This window comes from Cryptomeria japonica, chromosome 1 (genome assembly GCF_030272615.1).
Source record: "Cryptomeria japonica chromosome 1, Sugi_1.0, whole genome shotgun sequence".
In the NCBI taxonomy this organism is placed as follows: Eukaryota; Viridiplantae; Streptophyta; class Pinopsida; order Cupressales; family Cupressaceae; genus Cryptomeria; species Cryptomeria japonica.
In genome coordinates this window covers 671,682,135-671,698,160 of record NC_081405.1, presented here as the reverse complement: position 1 = coordinate 671,698,160, position 16,026 = coordinate 671,682,135, and the positions used below count along the sequence as shown (strand labels likewise).

At 35.4% G+C, this 16,026-nt stretch overlaps 1 protein-coding gene across 6 annotated transcripts in view; it reads right to left on the bottom strand.

Moving 5' to 3' along the window:
- Positions 1 to 1,651, bottom strand: part of LOC131026781 (actin-related protein 8) — a 183,948-nt gene extending 182,297 nt beyond the window's left edge. For all 6 annotated transcript variants that reach the window (XM_057956755.2, XM_057956756.2, XM_057956757.2 and 3 more), the window contains exon 1: positions 933 to 1,651. In XM_057956755.2, coding sequence (XP_057812738.1) covers positions 933 to 1,228 — 296 coding nt within the window. In that variant the 5' untranslated portion in view covers positions 1,229 to 1,651. The remainder of the gene's footprint in view (positions 1 to 932) is intronic.
- Positions 1,652 to 16,026: the final 14,375 nt, after the last annotated feature.

Sequence of the window (16,026 nt, the reverse complement as noted above, 5' to 3'; positions counted from 1 at the left end):
ATAATACCAGAAAATTCAATAATTAATAACATTTCTCCCATGAACATTAGAAGGATTCCATTTGTAGGAGTGAAGAGCTAGTAAGGAATAAGAATAACCGCTAGACCGTAATCACAAGTCAAGGACCAATGAAGAAAGCGCCTAGAGGGTAATTACAAGTCAAGGGTCAATGAAGAAAGAGGCTAGAGGGTAATTACAAATCAAGCACCGATGAGAAAGGAGGTTGGGAGTAAAAAACCTCAAAACAGGCCCAAAGTAGTAGACTACATTCGCCATTTCCTCTCTACTAGCTTGTATAACTTGTAATTATAATAAAAAATGTACCAGTAAGAATATAATATAATATTACTTTCATGACAGTTTTTCATTTTCAGAACCACTTAACACAGAAGCAGACCCAATCAGCCTCGTTCCCGATTGATAAATCTTTTGATGCATTACATCAAATCACTCCACTTACTCTTTTTCCCATCGGCAAAACTTTTGATACATAGCATCTGACCAACTCAATAAACATCTTTCGACGTTGACAAAACTTTTGGTGCATTGCATCTAATTACCCCATTTAGCCTCTTTCCCCATTGACAGAACTTTTGGTACCTTGCATCTAATCACCCCCACTTAGCCTCTTTCCCTACTCGCCAAACTTTTAGTGAATGTAATGCTCATAAATCACTCGCATAACAGTTCTTCTCAATCACAAACGAATAATGTGTGTGTCTCAAGTAGATAAAGTAAAATCTAGATTTTATTTATCTATACAAGACCAATTTAAAGAAAAACAAAATCAATATAAATTTGAAACCGCAACGCAAGAAAAAATTTAAAAATTTCCCGCAATTCTTTCCATGCAGAATTTAAATAAATGAAAAAACCCTAAACCTTGAAAACACTCTCGAATTTCCCGTGATCACGGAGCAAATGAGGCTCACCTGAGCGGAAGGCCAGCCCGCAAATAGGTCTCCGCAAAAACCGTAGCCTGCCACGTTTCCCCGCACTCCTCCCGCAGGAAAGACTCCCACAGCCTCTCGTCTTCCACAAAATTCCTCCATGTCCTGCAAATAACAGCAGCCTTAGCGGAACCCCTCGGCCCCAACCGCTGCAATATCAAATCAAACACATCCGCACTCAAATTTTCCGCCGGAGATAGCTCTTGGGAGTCTACATCCTCGCTGTTCTGCGACATCGAACTTTTCCGCAGAGAATTCCAAACCCTGCGTAGCAACATGGCCGTTGAATTCTTAGAAACCGTCTGTCTCTGTCTCTGTTTCTGTAGAGCTATGAGTGAGTTCGATGTAAAATAGAGGTAAGAAAATGTGCGGATTGAGTTTATGGGGATGACGTGGGGGCATCCCGGCGATTTGCGTCACCGTACTCATGGCGAGGACGGTGTTCGGAAGAACAGTCGCTGTTGTAGAGAAATTCCTGTAAATTTTATTTGACCAATTGTAAATTCCTGCTGGGAAGAAAAGATTTTTTATTTATGTAAATAAATTGTAAACGTGGACGGAGACCTCGTCCTCGTCCTCGTCCTCGTCCACACAACTCTCGGACCTCGTCCTCGTTATCAATGAAACTGAAATCGAACACGACATCAACTGCCCAACAGCAAACGATCGCTTTCGTAATTTGAATCAGAGACTTCGTTTTTTTACCCACTCCTCCAAATCAGCCTGGGAAATCTTTTATATTTAAGTAATTTTATTAATTAAATTCATCAAATTTCTACGATTCATAATGATTTGATTGTTATTTTTCTAGATTTGACATGTAGATTATATTTTTTTTTTTTAAATCTATATTAACAAACTTACATTAAATATTTATAGAATTTTTATACTTTTCAGAAATTAGAGAATATGAAAGGATTTTAGCTATTATATATTTAATTGTGGGTGTTTGTAGTGCATTTGGGAAGTATGAAGAATTCCTAGTGGGTTAGGAACTTGATAACTTTGATTTGAATATTAAAACTATATAATATTTTTTAGTCAATTGTTTATTTTGCATGTGAATTATCTATTTGGTACAATTGTGTTTTTTAATGTATCAAAATGATGCATTCAAATAGGAAATAAAATGCTACAATTGTGTTTTTTAATGTATCAAAATGATGCATTCAAATAGAAAATAGAATGCTTAAAAAGAAGATAGGTGATAGGAATACTAAGGAAACATGTAATTCAATGTGTCATGGGAAACCTAAAATAAATTATTATAATTGTAGTGAGAGAGATCACACTCATTGGTAAGTCGCATATTAACAAGTAATATCCAAGAGCAAAAGAAAGAATTGTATCTCACTAGTAAACTTAGAAACAATTTAAATTCACCAATCAATAGAATATCATCATCTATGTAAATATATTTAGCAAATAAAAAAGATTTCACACGTGATAATGAATCATTAGAAGATAGTATACTTATGATTAATACTTATATAATATAATAATTATTCATATATTAATTAAAAATAACATAACATAATGTAATTTTATATTATATTATGTAATATAGAATATAGTTTAGTTATGATTAATGTTAAATTGATATAAATTATTCATATATTAATAATTTATTATTATATTAAAAATATATAATATAAGAAATAGTTTAGTTAGAGTTGAAGAATCTTATTAATATTGTCTAGTATAATATAATAAACCAACGATCATATATTAGTATGCAGTGGGTACACCAAAAAGGTGTGGAAGGTCAATTAAAAAAAATGGTATTTTTGCATTCCTTAATGTAGTACACATGGTCAATTGGTAGATTATTTAGCAAATGATGTTGTTTGTATCAATGGAGAAGTGATAGTTTCAACTTAACTATGCATCCACTTAATGGATTCAAACATGATTGAAACAGAACCTCTAAATCAAAAAGATAATCAAGATCCATTATCAACAAGCTCATGTTATGTTTGCAATAGGGATCTAGAGGGAGATATAGAGGAGGAAAGAGAGAGAAATAGGGATAGAAAGAGGAAGAGATAGAGCCCACGAAAAGAGAGAAATTGGTAAGGAGATGGAGATAGGGGATATATAGATAGATAGATAGATAGATAGATAGATAGATAGATAGATAGATAGATAGATAGATAGAGAGGGTGATAGAATGAGAGAGAGGGAGGTAGAAAGAGGAAGATAGAGATAAGAAGCGATGTATAATAAGAGAGAGAGAGAGAGAGAGAGAGAGAGAGAGAGAGAGAGAGAGAGAGAGAGAGAGAGAGAGAGAGAGAGAGAGAGAGAGAGAGAGAGAGAGAGAGAGAGAGAGGTTTAGAGATGGAGGGAAAAAAATAGAGAGGTAGATGGAGAGATAAAGATAGATAAATATAGGGAGATGGAGAGATAGAAGGGGAGAGATAGAGGAAGAGATGGAGAGGTATAGAGGGAGAGGGGGGGTATAGACATACAAACAGTGAGATAGAGTGATATTTAAGAGATAGAGATAAAAGGAGATATGGAGAAAAGGGGAGAAGGAGACAAAGACAAAAGAGATACATAAAGAGATGAAGAGATAAAGAGAAGTAGAGATGGAGAGAAATAGGGGGAGATAAAGAGAGGGAGAGGGGGATATATAGGAAGAGAAAGAGATAGATAGAGAAAGGGAGAGAAAGGTAGATATAGCAGGATGGATGGGGAGGTATTGAGAGAGTGAGGGGGGGGAGAGATGTGGAGAGATAGATAGATAGAGGGAGAGAGAGAGAGAGATATAGGTAGAGGAGAGGGGGGAGATAGGTAGAGAAAAGGGGTAAGTGGAGAGACAACGCAGGGGGGAGAGGGAGAAGGAAAGGGGGAGAGGGAGATATACAGAGAGAGTGATATAGATAAATGGAAAGGTATAAGGAAAGATATAGAGAGAGGGATAGGGAGGTGGAGGTAGAGAGATATAGATAAAAAGGGATACAATAAGAGAGGGGGAGATGGAGAGATAGAAAGATAAACATATAGGAAGTGATAAGTAGAGAGAGGTACATACATACACACACACACACACACACACACACACACACACACACACACACAGGTGGTGGTAAAGATAAGTAATAGAGAGGAGAGAGGGAGCTAGAAATAGAGATAGAGAGGGAGAAACATGAAGTTTGATATATATATATATATATATATATATATATATATATATATATATATATATATATATCAAAACAGAGAGAGAGAGAGAGAGAGGGGGGCGGGAGTCAGAGATGGAGGTGATAAGTGATAAGTAATAGAGGGGGAGATAGAAGGGGAAAGAGATAGAGATGAGGAGGGAGAAACATGGAGTTTGATATGTATATGTATATGTATGTATGTATGTATATACACAAACAAAGAGAGTGCATGCATGTATGAGAGAGAGAGAGAGAGAGAGAGGGGGGGGGGAATTAAATAATAAATATAAAAATACATATTGACTATTTCTTCTTCAACAATTAAAATATATTAATGAGAGAGCTAAGTGATATTGATTATTATATTTGAGAGTCTCGAGTCTATGTATGAAGGGAGATTCACATACCTATAGGGAAGCTTCTCATCTATTTATTGATGAAGCTAATGAGATTGTTATATAAACTAAAAAATACCCTAAATCTAAGAACAATTGAGTTTGATTTCTTAATTTTAATGCTTTCTGAATAATTTAAACTATCCACCTGGCAAGTGTATGCGCAATTGAGTTTTATTGTATTATATTATCTAGGGTAGTAGTTTTTTGTCTCTCCCTCCTTGCCTCCTACCTATTCCATCACCTTCCATATCTCTCATCGCATCTCTCTAAAAGATTAGTTAAGTTGCTAGATTTCTTAAACATTAATTTAAGTTATATATTATATAAAATATAAATATTATATGTGTTGGTGTAAATAATTATTCATCGTGGATATTATTACACCTTACTTAAGTTTACTTAGGTACATGCATTTCATAGTAGTTTGGGTATGAGACACTTGGGTGTTTGTGCCACATTGGGATAGTGTGTGTAGGATAATTTCCACCTTTTATGGTGTTGATCTTGTTGTTACACTCCACATTCAGTGGGTGATCCACCTCATGTGGACTATTATATTATTTCTCCTACCTACCCACACCTATTTCCTACATACCTTTGTTTCTTATTGAGCCACGTGTCATGTTTGTGTGCTCACATATCCATATAGCCTTGCCTATATAAGCAGACTCATATTCATTGTATGTAACATCGATTGATGATCCAGTTGATCAGTATTTTCATCTTGATAGAATACAGTTTATTTCTATCATATATTTTGTCTCTCTTATTTGTGCTTTCCATTGCCTCTTAATATTGGCAAAATCTCACATGGTATCAAAGTTGGTCTATGTCTCACATGGTATAAGAGCCATTAGAGTGTCATTGGTTTGCTAATTGAGAGAAATTTGATGCTATTTGGGGTTGTGTATTTTGGAGTTTTCTATTGCAGGCTATTATTGAAGCTTGATAGGTCAAATATGAGGTTACCATTGGATTGAGAGGATCTAAGAAAATCAGTTTTGCCTTTTGTTTCATCCAAATCGGACTTCAGAGGCCAAATCTAGAGGCATTTGAAGTTTGACACTGCAGCGGAAATTTTCCAGAAATTATAATTTTGCAGGCATTTTTCAAATAGCGATATCTCACTCATCCGGACTCGTTTTTTCGAGCAATTTTTTTTGTTTTGGGGTAGAATTTCATGATCTGTACAGTGGTGCGAGAGTTTTCTGATTTTTGGATACAGAGTTTTTGAAAATCGTGAAATCCTTATTTTTACAACTTTGGAGGCTTCGTTTGGGCTCATATGGACTCCTTTTCAGGTGCCGTTTTTTTTTTCAGTGCATATTTTTTCATCTACTTTCATAATCTACCATCTGTTTGTAGTGATTTTAAGTAGAAATTATACTTTCAGTATTTGGCCTTTTTTGGCATAATTGGTACTTGCATTTTGCTTGGATCTCAATTTAGATCACTAGCAGTATTTGTTGAAGTCTCTTAGATCTCATTTTGGGAAGTTGTAAATTGAAATCAGAAGTCCACTTTGCCTTGTTTTGCAAGTGGCCCATTGTATACGCACTAAGTATAAAGTGCCAAAATTAACATTTTGGGGGGGTTCTTGATTGAGTATTTTGGGGGGGTGTCTTGTGTGATTGTGCCTCTCTCTATCTTGTGTTTTTTCATTTTGGTGCTATGGGTTCTCCTAAATTTCCACTTTTAACTACTCATAATTATGCGTCATGGAAGATTAAAGCATGGAGTAAACTAATGGAAAAAGGACTCATTCATTATGTAAATGAAACTATTACAACACCACCTGAACCTAAGGCTGATCCTAATGCTCAAATTGAATGGCTTACTAAGAATGTTATGGCACTTGGAACACTTAGAAAGTATGTATCAGATGACCTCATTTTTCACATTGATAAGTGTACAACAATTAAAGAGGCTTGGGATATTTTTAAGAAATTGTATGGTCAAGTTGATGAGATTAAAGGCTACAAGCTTGATAGCGAACTCACAACTTTGGATCCCAAGGATTTTGATACAATCCAAGATTATGTCACAAAAGCATCTGAGCTAAGAGCAAAGCTAAAGGATTGTGGAATTGACAGAAAGGATGCTCAAATGGTTTATAACTTGTTGGACAAGCTTCCTTCAGAGTATGCAACCTTTGTATCTAGCTTTCACACCCATAGGTTAGCTCAAGGTTCCTCATACACTTCTCCCTCATTTGATTCATTCATGGAGATGTTGATACTTGAGCAATCTAAGTTGACCATGATGGGGATTCTCAAATCTTCAAAGTCACAAGCTTTGGAGGCTAACAAAGGGAATCAAAGTAATCAAGGAAAAGGCAAGAATGAAAAGCAGCCTAAGTCTAAACCACAACAAGATGGAGCACAATCTTCCTCTCCACAACAAGGTGATTCACCATTTTCACCTAAGAGGAAATCATATAAGGACAATTTGTTTTGTGGATATTGCAAGAAGTCAGGACATGATGAACATCATTGTTATAAGAAGGATATTGATGAGTTGAAGAATCTTCTTGAGAAGAATAGAATCAACCTACCTTCTAGAATGTCTACATCGACTTCTTCTTCCAAGGATAAAGGAAAGGATCACTCTTTTGGGACAGATAAAAGAAAGGGACAAGCTCTTTGTGCTACTACAAGTCCTGATTCAGGGAGATGGCTTCTAGATTCAGGGGCTTCTCATCATATGGCATCTTCGCAGTCTATGTTTTCTACATTTGAGCCTTGTCACATGCTGTAAATTTTGATGGGCAATCATAGATACATGGATGTGATTGGGAAAGGATCTATTGCCATTGGGGATAACTCCTTCAATGATATGTTGTGTGTACCCCACTTGACAAATAATCTTCTTCCCATCTATCAAATCACACATGGGGCAACTAGGAAAACTGTGGAGTTCACACCTGATTCAGTTATCAATAGAGACTTGGAGATTGGAGCTATCATTGCGACTGGGATGGTTGATCATGCATCTCGGTTGTACTCTTTTTTAGATTTTGGTCTTATTGATAAGGTTGGTTCTTCCTATGTTGATGATTTTGATTTTGAGGAGAACTTTGGGCATTTGAACTTGGGGATTCTCACTTGTGATCCCGTTCTCGAGCCTTGCATATCATCTCCTTCTCTTGATATCACACCACCTATTGCACCTGATGATGCAGCTAGTGTGACAACTTTGCCTTCTTGTGATTCAGTGCGGCAAGATATTTCATGTCTTTCAGCTTCAGTTGATTGGGATGCTACTTGACAAACATTGCAGGTTTCTTTGTGGACTCCTACATTGCAGATTTGGGAGACACCATTGATGACATTCATCTTCTCTTTGATGAAGATGATCCTTCTTTGATTGTTGCGAGGGATCACTCTGACCCTCTTGTGCATTCTCTACACGATCAATCTTTAGAGGTTGACATGATTGTGGATACTTTTGTACAACACTTGGAGGAGGTCTCTTTATCTTTTGAGGAGACATGTGAGTCTTTGGATATTGATCTACATTCATCTCCACTAGATCTTGGAGTGCCTTTTTCAGCAGTGTGGCATAATTTACCACCTTTGGAGGGGGTATCTTTCAGCATCGACATGGGGACACTTGAGCAGTTTTCAGAGATTCCTTTCATCGTGAGTATTTTTTATTCATCTTCCCTTCATGGTTGGGGAGACTTCATGGATACACCTTTGGTTTTGTTTCTTCCTGAGGGGAGGAATGTTGTTCGACGTTCATGGAGCAGTTTCTTCATTCATCTTCGAGCTTCTATCATTGGTGCAGATTCCAAATTGAGGGGGGGCTTCCTAGTCTCTCTTCTTCTTCTCTCATATGGGGGGGGACTTTTTCCTCACATGGGGTTTTGTCCTTCACATACTTCTATGAGAGTTCTTTGTATCTAGTTTTCATCTCTCTTTTGGGGAAGGGTTTTTTCCCATTGGGTTTTTCTCTCTCTCCCCGCTTTGTGAGAGATTTCCTTGCATTGGTTTTCATGCATTTTCATTTGTACATGGGTACCTAACATGGCTTCGTAGCCAGGACCCATCTTGCATTGCTTAGTTGCATTGTAGACTTTAGTGCATTCCCCTAAGTTGCACTTAAGGGGGGGTGTTGGTGTAAATAATTATTCATCATGGATATTATTACACCTTACTTAATTTTACTTAGGTACATGCATTTCATAGTAGTTTGGGTATGAGACACTTATCTCACATGGTATCAGAGTTGGTCCATGTCTCACAATATGTATCAATAATATCTTATCTTGTGTGTATATTTAATAAATATATTGAAATATGTCAGAGTAATTAGGATACTCTATCTACTTTTTTATTAATTAGGTTTTTAAATTACTTTTTCACTTAAGGTAAACTAAAGTGTCTTTTCCTTCAATTTAATATTGTATTAGGGTTTCACTCATCCTTTTATAAGGATTCATTCATTCATTGTAATTGTATCTCCAATATTCTTGCGTGCAATAATACAAAATTCTTGGGTTGTTATGGAGCATTATATCTTTGCTTTATCTCTTTTGTCTGGTAGGTGTTTTACTTACAGATGATTCTTGGCTCTTATGGTTGTTTCATTAACTTCTATATGGTATCAGAGCATCATATTTGATCAATTTTTTGTCCACATGCTTGAGGGATCCAATTTTGAGTGATTTTTCTATGCACATTACGCTTGAAAACAAAGGTTTTGATTGTGTTCATAATCTCTCAAAATCCTAAAATCAAATGTTGTTTTGTCAAAATCTAAGCAGTTCAAATTTTGGGTCAATTTTATCGAGGACACAAATGAAGACAAAATTTAGGGGTAGCTAAAAAACTTGGACATTTTGGAGCAAAACAACGGTCACCATCATGCTCAAGAGGCCCGAGAACCCTACATATGCTTATCAATTTGTCAAATTATATGACTATAAAAATTTGTGGCATTTTTTTGGGGGGGTCAATTAAGACAAAATTTAGGGGTAGCTAAAAAACTTAGACACTTTGGAGCAAAACAACGATCACCATCATGCTCAGAAGGCTCGAGAACCCTACATATGCTTATCAATTTGTCAAATTATATGACTGTCAAAATTTGAGGCATTTTTGGGAGGGTCTTTGTAGATTGTACAAATTTCTATAAATTCACATGGCAATGGTAGGTGTAAACCTTCTCCTCACATGCAGGTTCAAATTTTTTAAATTCTGCATTTTTAAAAAAATTGCTAATCAAACCACTTTCAAAAGGGGGTGACTAAATCAATTTTTTTATTATAGGCAAGGGACAAATTTTTTGTAAGAAATTTATTATTTGCAAGTTCGTACCTATGCAAGTGTACGAACCTTTGCATGCCTTCTTTGTATTTACATTAGCGACACTTTAGCATTTTTTGATAAATTTGGTGTCACCTCTTAAAATATCAAACCCCTTATTTTTAGAAGAGGCATCTCAAAATATTTCAACAAGCACATGTTTTTGCAAGGGCCTTTATTTCTTTTTTCCAGCAAAGGGAGTATTCAACTAACATTAGAGGTATGATCAACCCTGTAACTTGGTCATAGATGCTCCAAATTGTACAAATGAGATATTGTTAAAAAGCTAGATTTGACACCGATTCAATGGTGTAGGTGGTTTTATTATATTTTGCTCCATTTTTTCGTACCAAGCCTCCAATGTCAACCTTCAATTTCACGCTTTTAGGGCCATATCTTGCATATATGGACTTCATTTTTTCAAAACTAAATATTGTTGAAAAGCTCTCAAAGTCCTATATCCAAATCTCAAATCTTTTTTTTGTAGAATATTCATTAGGTGCTTAGAGATTTTAATCTTGCCCTTTTGGTTTTCTTTCTTGGAAAACATGTTGCAAATTAGTTATTTTTTGTGATTTAAGTAAAAAAATTAACATTGAGAGGATCTATATTGCTATATCAGTCCATTTATGTACTTATTTCATTGATTTATCATGGATCTGAAACACCATTTCTCCCCTCACTCCATTCAACTATTGTGGTTAGAAAAACAAATGGAGATTCATCTGAAGAAATAGGGGTTATATAGAGTAATCATGGGTACCAAACTTGAGCCTACAACTATTGTTGAAAAGAGAAAGTAGTTCAATAAGTGTGATGAGGCTTTTCGGACATTAAGCATGTCTATGACTCCATATTTTCTCTTTTTGTTGAGTCTTGCACCACACCTAATCAAATCTAAAGTACATCAAAGTCCTTGTTTGGGAATCAAGATACATTGAGGGGATTCCAATTGGAGAATAAGATTATTGCCTTGAATCTTATAGATTTTGACAACATTCAAGACTTCTTCACCAAACTCGATTCTCTTAGATTACAATTGCAATAGTTTGGTATTTGGATGATAGACTCTCAGTTGATTCTCTCTATCCTTGCCAAGTTCAATCTTGATTATTTAGTTTTTTGTTTCTACCTTTCAAGCCACCAAAGATGCACTTGGATCTCATCACACCATGCCTTCACTTTATGAGATTGCTTCTCAAATCACTCAAGAGAAAACCATGTTACTTCAAATGGGTCCATTGAAGTCTTCCAAATTATAAGTTCTTGTTACCTCCCAGGACACCACAAATTAGAACACTTCACGTGACAAAGGCAAGAAACAAAAACACAAAAATTCCAAGTCACATGAGCAACCCAAGGACACACAATTACATGTTTCTTCAGTTTCTTTTTCCTCTTGAAGAGGTCATGATCGAAGAAGCATAAGTCAAAGTGTGTATATTGCACTAAGACAAGACACAATGAGCATCAATGTTATGCAAAGAAGATTGATGAACTAATGCATCTTCTCCAAAAGCACAATATTTAGTCTCCCTCATTTAGTACATTTTCCTCTACCACTTAAGGACCTACACATTTTGGGTCATCTTCTATGGCATGTGGCGAAGACAAGATGAAGGGCCATGCTCTCTTTGCCTCCACACATCATTTTTATAGGTGGGTTCTTGATTTAGGAGCCTCACATCATATAGCATCATGAGAGGGTATGTTCTCTTCTCTTGAGCATCGTACATTTCTACATATTTTGATGGGTAATAACACTTACACAATTGTTACTAGGCATCGTTCTATCGAGGTTGATGTTGGCACATTCAATGATGTACTTTGCGTCCTTTCATTATCTTTCGACCTCTTTTCAATCTACCAAATTACTCACAGTGGAATAGGCAAGACAGTTGAGTTCATCCCTGATTTAGTGCTTATCAAAGATATGTTGGTGTGAATAAGAACATTTCCCAACTAGTTCTTGGTTAGCGCCTATTCATACATGCTTAATTTTACTCTAGATAGCTTAGTTGTCACATGAAACAATCATTTAATATTGTTCATGTTAGTTATCTGAGATGTCATTCTAGATAGAGATGAGTCATATATCATTATTTAATATTAGTCTCATAGATAGTCTTGTATTTAATTTTGTCTCGAGGGTAGTTGTAACTACTTATCATCTCTTGCCTATATAAGAAAGCTCACTAACACACTGTAACACTTCAATTCGCAACAAAATCTTGTCTAGCATTTCATTTAGATCTCCATTGTTCATTATTGTTTGAGTTGCAACATTCTTGTGTGGTTGGATAGTTTCTCTATCGATCCCTTGAAGTTGGGCTAGGTTCACGATGGGATCTTAATCTTTGCAAGAAAATTTCTTTCTCGTTCAAAGAATTGAGTATTTGATAAGATCCTTTTCCATCTTTCTCATAGGTCAACTCGTGCATTTGATATTGCTTTGCCATTAAAAATTCTTGAAATTTTCAGAAGTCACCTCATTATTGTTATACTTGACTATGGTGATATATAGTTATTTGGTTTCCTCTCTCTAGTCTATCAATGCAATTTGGACAGAGCAATTTGACATTAAATTTGTGAAGTTTTTTCCTACCAACAATTTCAATTGGTGAAGACAACGATTATTATTTGTTGTAGTCCCTTCATACTTGCACTAGTTATTTGAGTTTACGTGCAACGATAGTTATATCTCTAATCAATTATTATGAGGCATAAATATTATTATGAGGAGTAATAGTTTATTTGCAGTCAACCATTTTTCTCTTTTGCATTGATTTTTTCATTAACCATTGCGATTTGCATTTCCAGTCAATGGTGATTCACATTTTTGACAACATTGTATATTAAGGTGGTTGAGTTTTATGATTCGACAAGTTAAATCCATGCAACTACTTCTTGCATCGAATTTATAAAGAGTTTGATTTTGTATATATTGAATATTGGCATCATGGCAGTTTGTGGTTGTTTTAATGAAGGTGGTGTAATCATTAATTGAGGTTAGGATTCATTTATCCTTAACCATGATTTTTGTCTCCAATTCAAGGCATGTATCTATTATTTGTTGCAATGAATTTTTTGGTAGGATGATATATGGTGTGTGATTTTTTTATGTGGTCGTGGGAGTCAAATTTTTCTAGTAGTCTTCTAGTGCAAAGGGTGTCGTGATTTTCATTTGAAGAGGTTGAGAGACATATTTTAACATATAATTTAATATATTTTAGCTTCCAAAAATCTAGTTATTTATTAGGAATTCTAAAAATCCCATGTATTAAAATCCATATATTCATACAAGTCATATCATCTTGCATACGGTTTTTTACATATACCCATTTTTTGGTTGCAAGATACAAAAGAGTAGAGACAAAAAAAGGTTTTGCACATACATAGAGGTTGAGTTGCATATACATAAATGTATAGAGATCTACATGTAGGCATACATACATACATACATACACACATACATACATACACACATGCATGCTTTCATATAAACACAAAACACAAATACTCATAGGGAGTAACACATGCCATGGAGAGGTATACACAACATGTAAGAGTAAATTCACAAATAGATCCACAGTATATACACTATTCAAAAGAAATTGAAACCTGAATCTATTTCTCATTCTCTTGAAAGTTCTAACAAATTTCTTGGCTTTTCATCAAATTTTGAAATTGTTCATTTAAGCTTAGAGCCCATGAATAAACCTCAAGATTAAGACAACTAGAATGCATCTCACATTTCCCTCTTGCATCACTAGATCTTTCCAAATGCTTACGTAAAACCCCTCTAGGTTATACAAATGCAAACATTGTATAAAAGATAATTGAGGATGTTCTTGTCCTTAGGACCAACTCGGATCACATTCTCACTAGATTGACTTAAGCCACAAAGAAAAACAAGTTAAGAAGTTAGAGTGGGAGAAGAAAGAAATATTGTGGTGAAAACCTAAGAAACTTTGGAAGATTCCTTCAAAGGTGAGTATCATAAAAAATAAGTGCCCTCAAGTAAAACTACCTTAAAGGTCTCATCCAAGTTCATTATTTTGCTATGGTAGATGTTCGAGAAACCAAATCAGACCTTCCTACCATAGTTAACTCATGAAAATCTATTTGGAACTTTGAAAAGGATTTCATTATTGCTAATGGAGTATCTAAGGTTTTTTGTGGATTAGGGATAATCGAAGAGCAATAAAGACATGTAGGAACAACAATACATCATTTTTCTTATCTACTATTATCTATAATACTTCTAGTAAAACAATTCTTAATATATGCTCTTTTTTACTTATATCATATATAGAATTAAATTTTAAACACAATTATTTATATTTTTAACATGAAATAAATATTTATATAAATAATACTTATCAATTTATATTAAATAAATAATTATGGCCAATACTTGGCTTATTAGTATTGCAATAATAAAAAAAATTGTTTGGTTGAAAGACGAGTTCGAACATGTCAATTTAGAAACATGTTCTATAAAATTATTTCAATTTATTTCACTGGTTAAAACATTTATAGTTATTGTATAATTATTTTAAATTTTACAATAATTAATATATTTTTGGTTAAGGGTAGAGCAAGTTTTGAGGGGACCCGAAACCCCATACAATAGGTTTTAAAGGGACCCAAAACCATTGGATTTTGTGGGGATCCAAAACCAACTTTCAGAACGCTGCCATAAGATACAACATATGCAACCAATAACCAACATGCAACCTAACAATAAATACTAATCATCAAAGAATTGACTACAAAAGCAAAAGGCCAAAGCCATCAAACCAAACTACTCAAACAACATGAACAAAGGGTTTTTCTAGGCTCCCTTAACCTTAACAATGGGTTTTAACGAGTTCCCATAACCTTCACCTCAAGTGACATAAAGATAAAACATAATAAACCTTCTAAAAAATCAGGTTTGTAAAGGCTCCCAAAACCTTCATTTGGTGCTGAAACGCAAACCCATCGAACACCAAAATCTTAAACTCTACCAAGGTCTCCACCTCTATCAAATAATAAGGATAAAAAAATATTAAAGGCATCAACATCACCAATGCAACCAACCATCAAAACAAAAGCAATAATAGCCCCCTTAATGTAGCTTCCAACTTCACCTACAAAACCAAACTCTACCTTAATAGGAGACCCCTCCACCTCAATAGGATTGGCGAGAGGGGACGAAGGAAGCAAAGAAAGCCAAGCCCTAACCACCCCCACAAGAAGGTTCTCCACCTCAATAAGATAACAATCCACCTCAATAGGAGTATCCCAAAGGAGGACCAGAGAAAAAGCATTACCAACCCACATAAGAAAATTGGAAACAAGAAACCACAAAGCTCCAACTAACTGCTCGGGGATGGACATCACCTCAAAACTAGTGAGAACCCTTAACCAAAAATAGTTAGAAACAACAAAAATGGTTCCATGAGGAATGGAATCCAATAAATCAAGCCTGGGGAAAACAACAAAAGCCCCACCAAGAACAACAAAAAATGGTATGAGAGGATGAGAAAATAGGAAACACGTCCCAACAAAAGGAATAAGAGGCAAGCCCTAAAAGGAGCAGAAAAATCCTCAAGCACATTAGATAGGGATGAAACCCTAGCAAAATTGTCACCAAAATCATAGAACAAAGAAACAGAGGCAACATCAATGAAGAGACCCTTCAAATAGGCCTTCCCACAAGGAACAAGGCCCCTTACATCACCCTGAAAAAATGAACAAAAAAAAAACCCTAAATGGGATCTCATGCAACCAAAGGCCGCTGCAAAAAGAGCATCTTCCAACTTTAGAGTGGCCAGACACACCACAAAAGAATAGGAAAGCATCTAGAGAGAAAAACTCACAATGCCCATATTGTAATATATAAACCTCCACTATCACAAACCAAAACCACAACACCCCTAACATCCACAAAACAATTGACATCCTCCTCTAAAGAGACTACAAAAACATCTCCCTCAAAGTCTCCCACACTAATAAACACCTCCCCCACAACCAAATCCGTACCAATCTCTGTGACACCAGCAACCCTGACACCACACCCACACCTCCCAGATTGAAACCCTATCAACTGAAAAGATTAAAGAAAGAAATCCTCTACAAAAGAAACACCATCACCCACCACTAAGAGAGGGTCGACCAACAAGAAAAGAGACCAGAGGGGGGAGAGATAGCTAGCAAA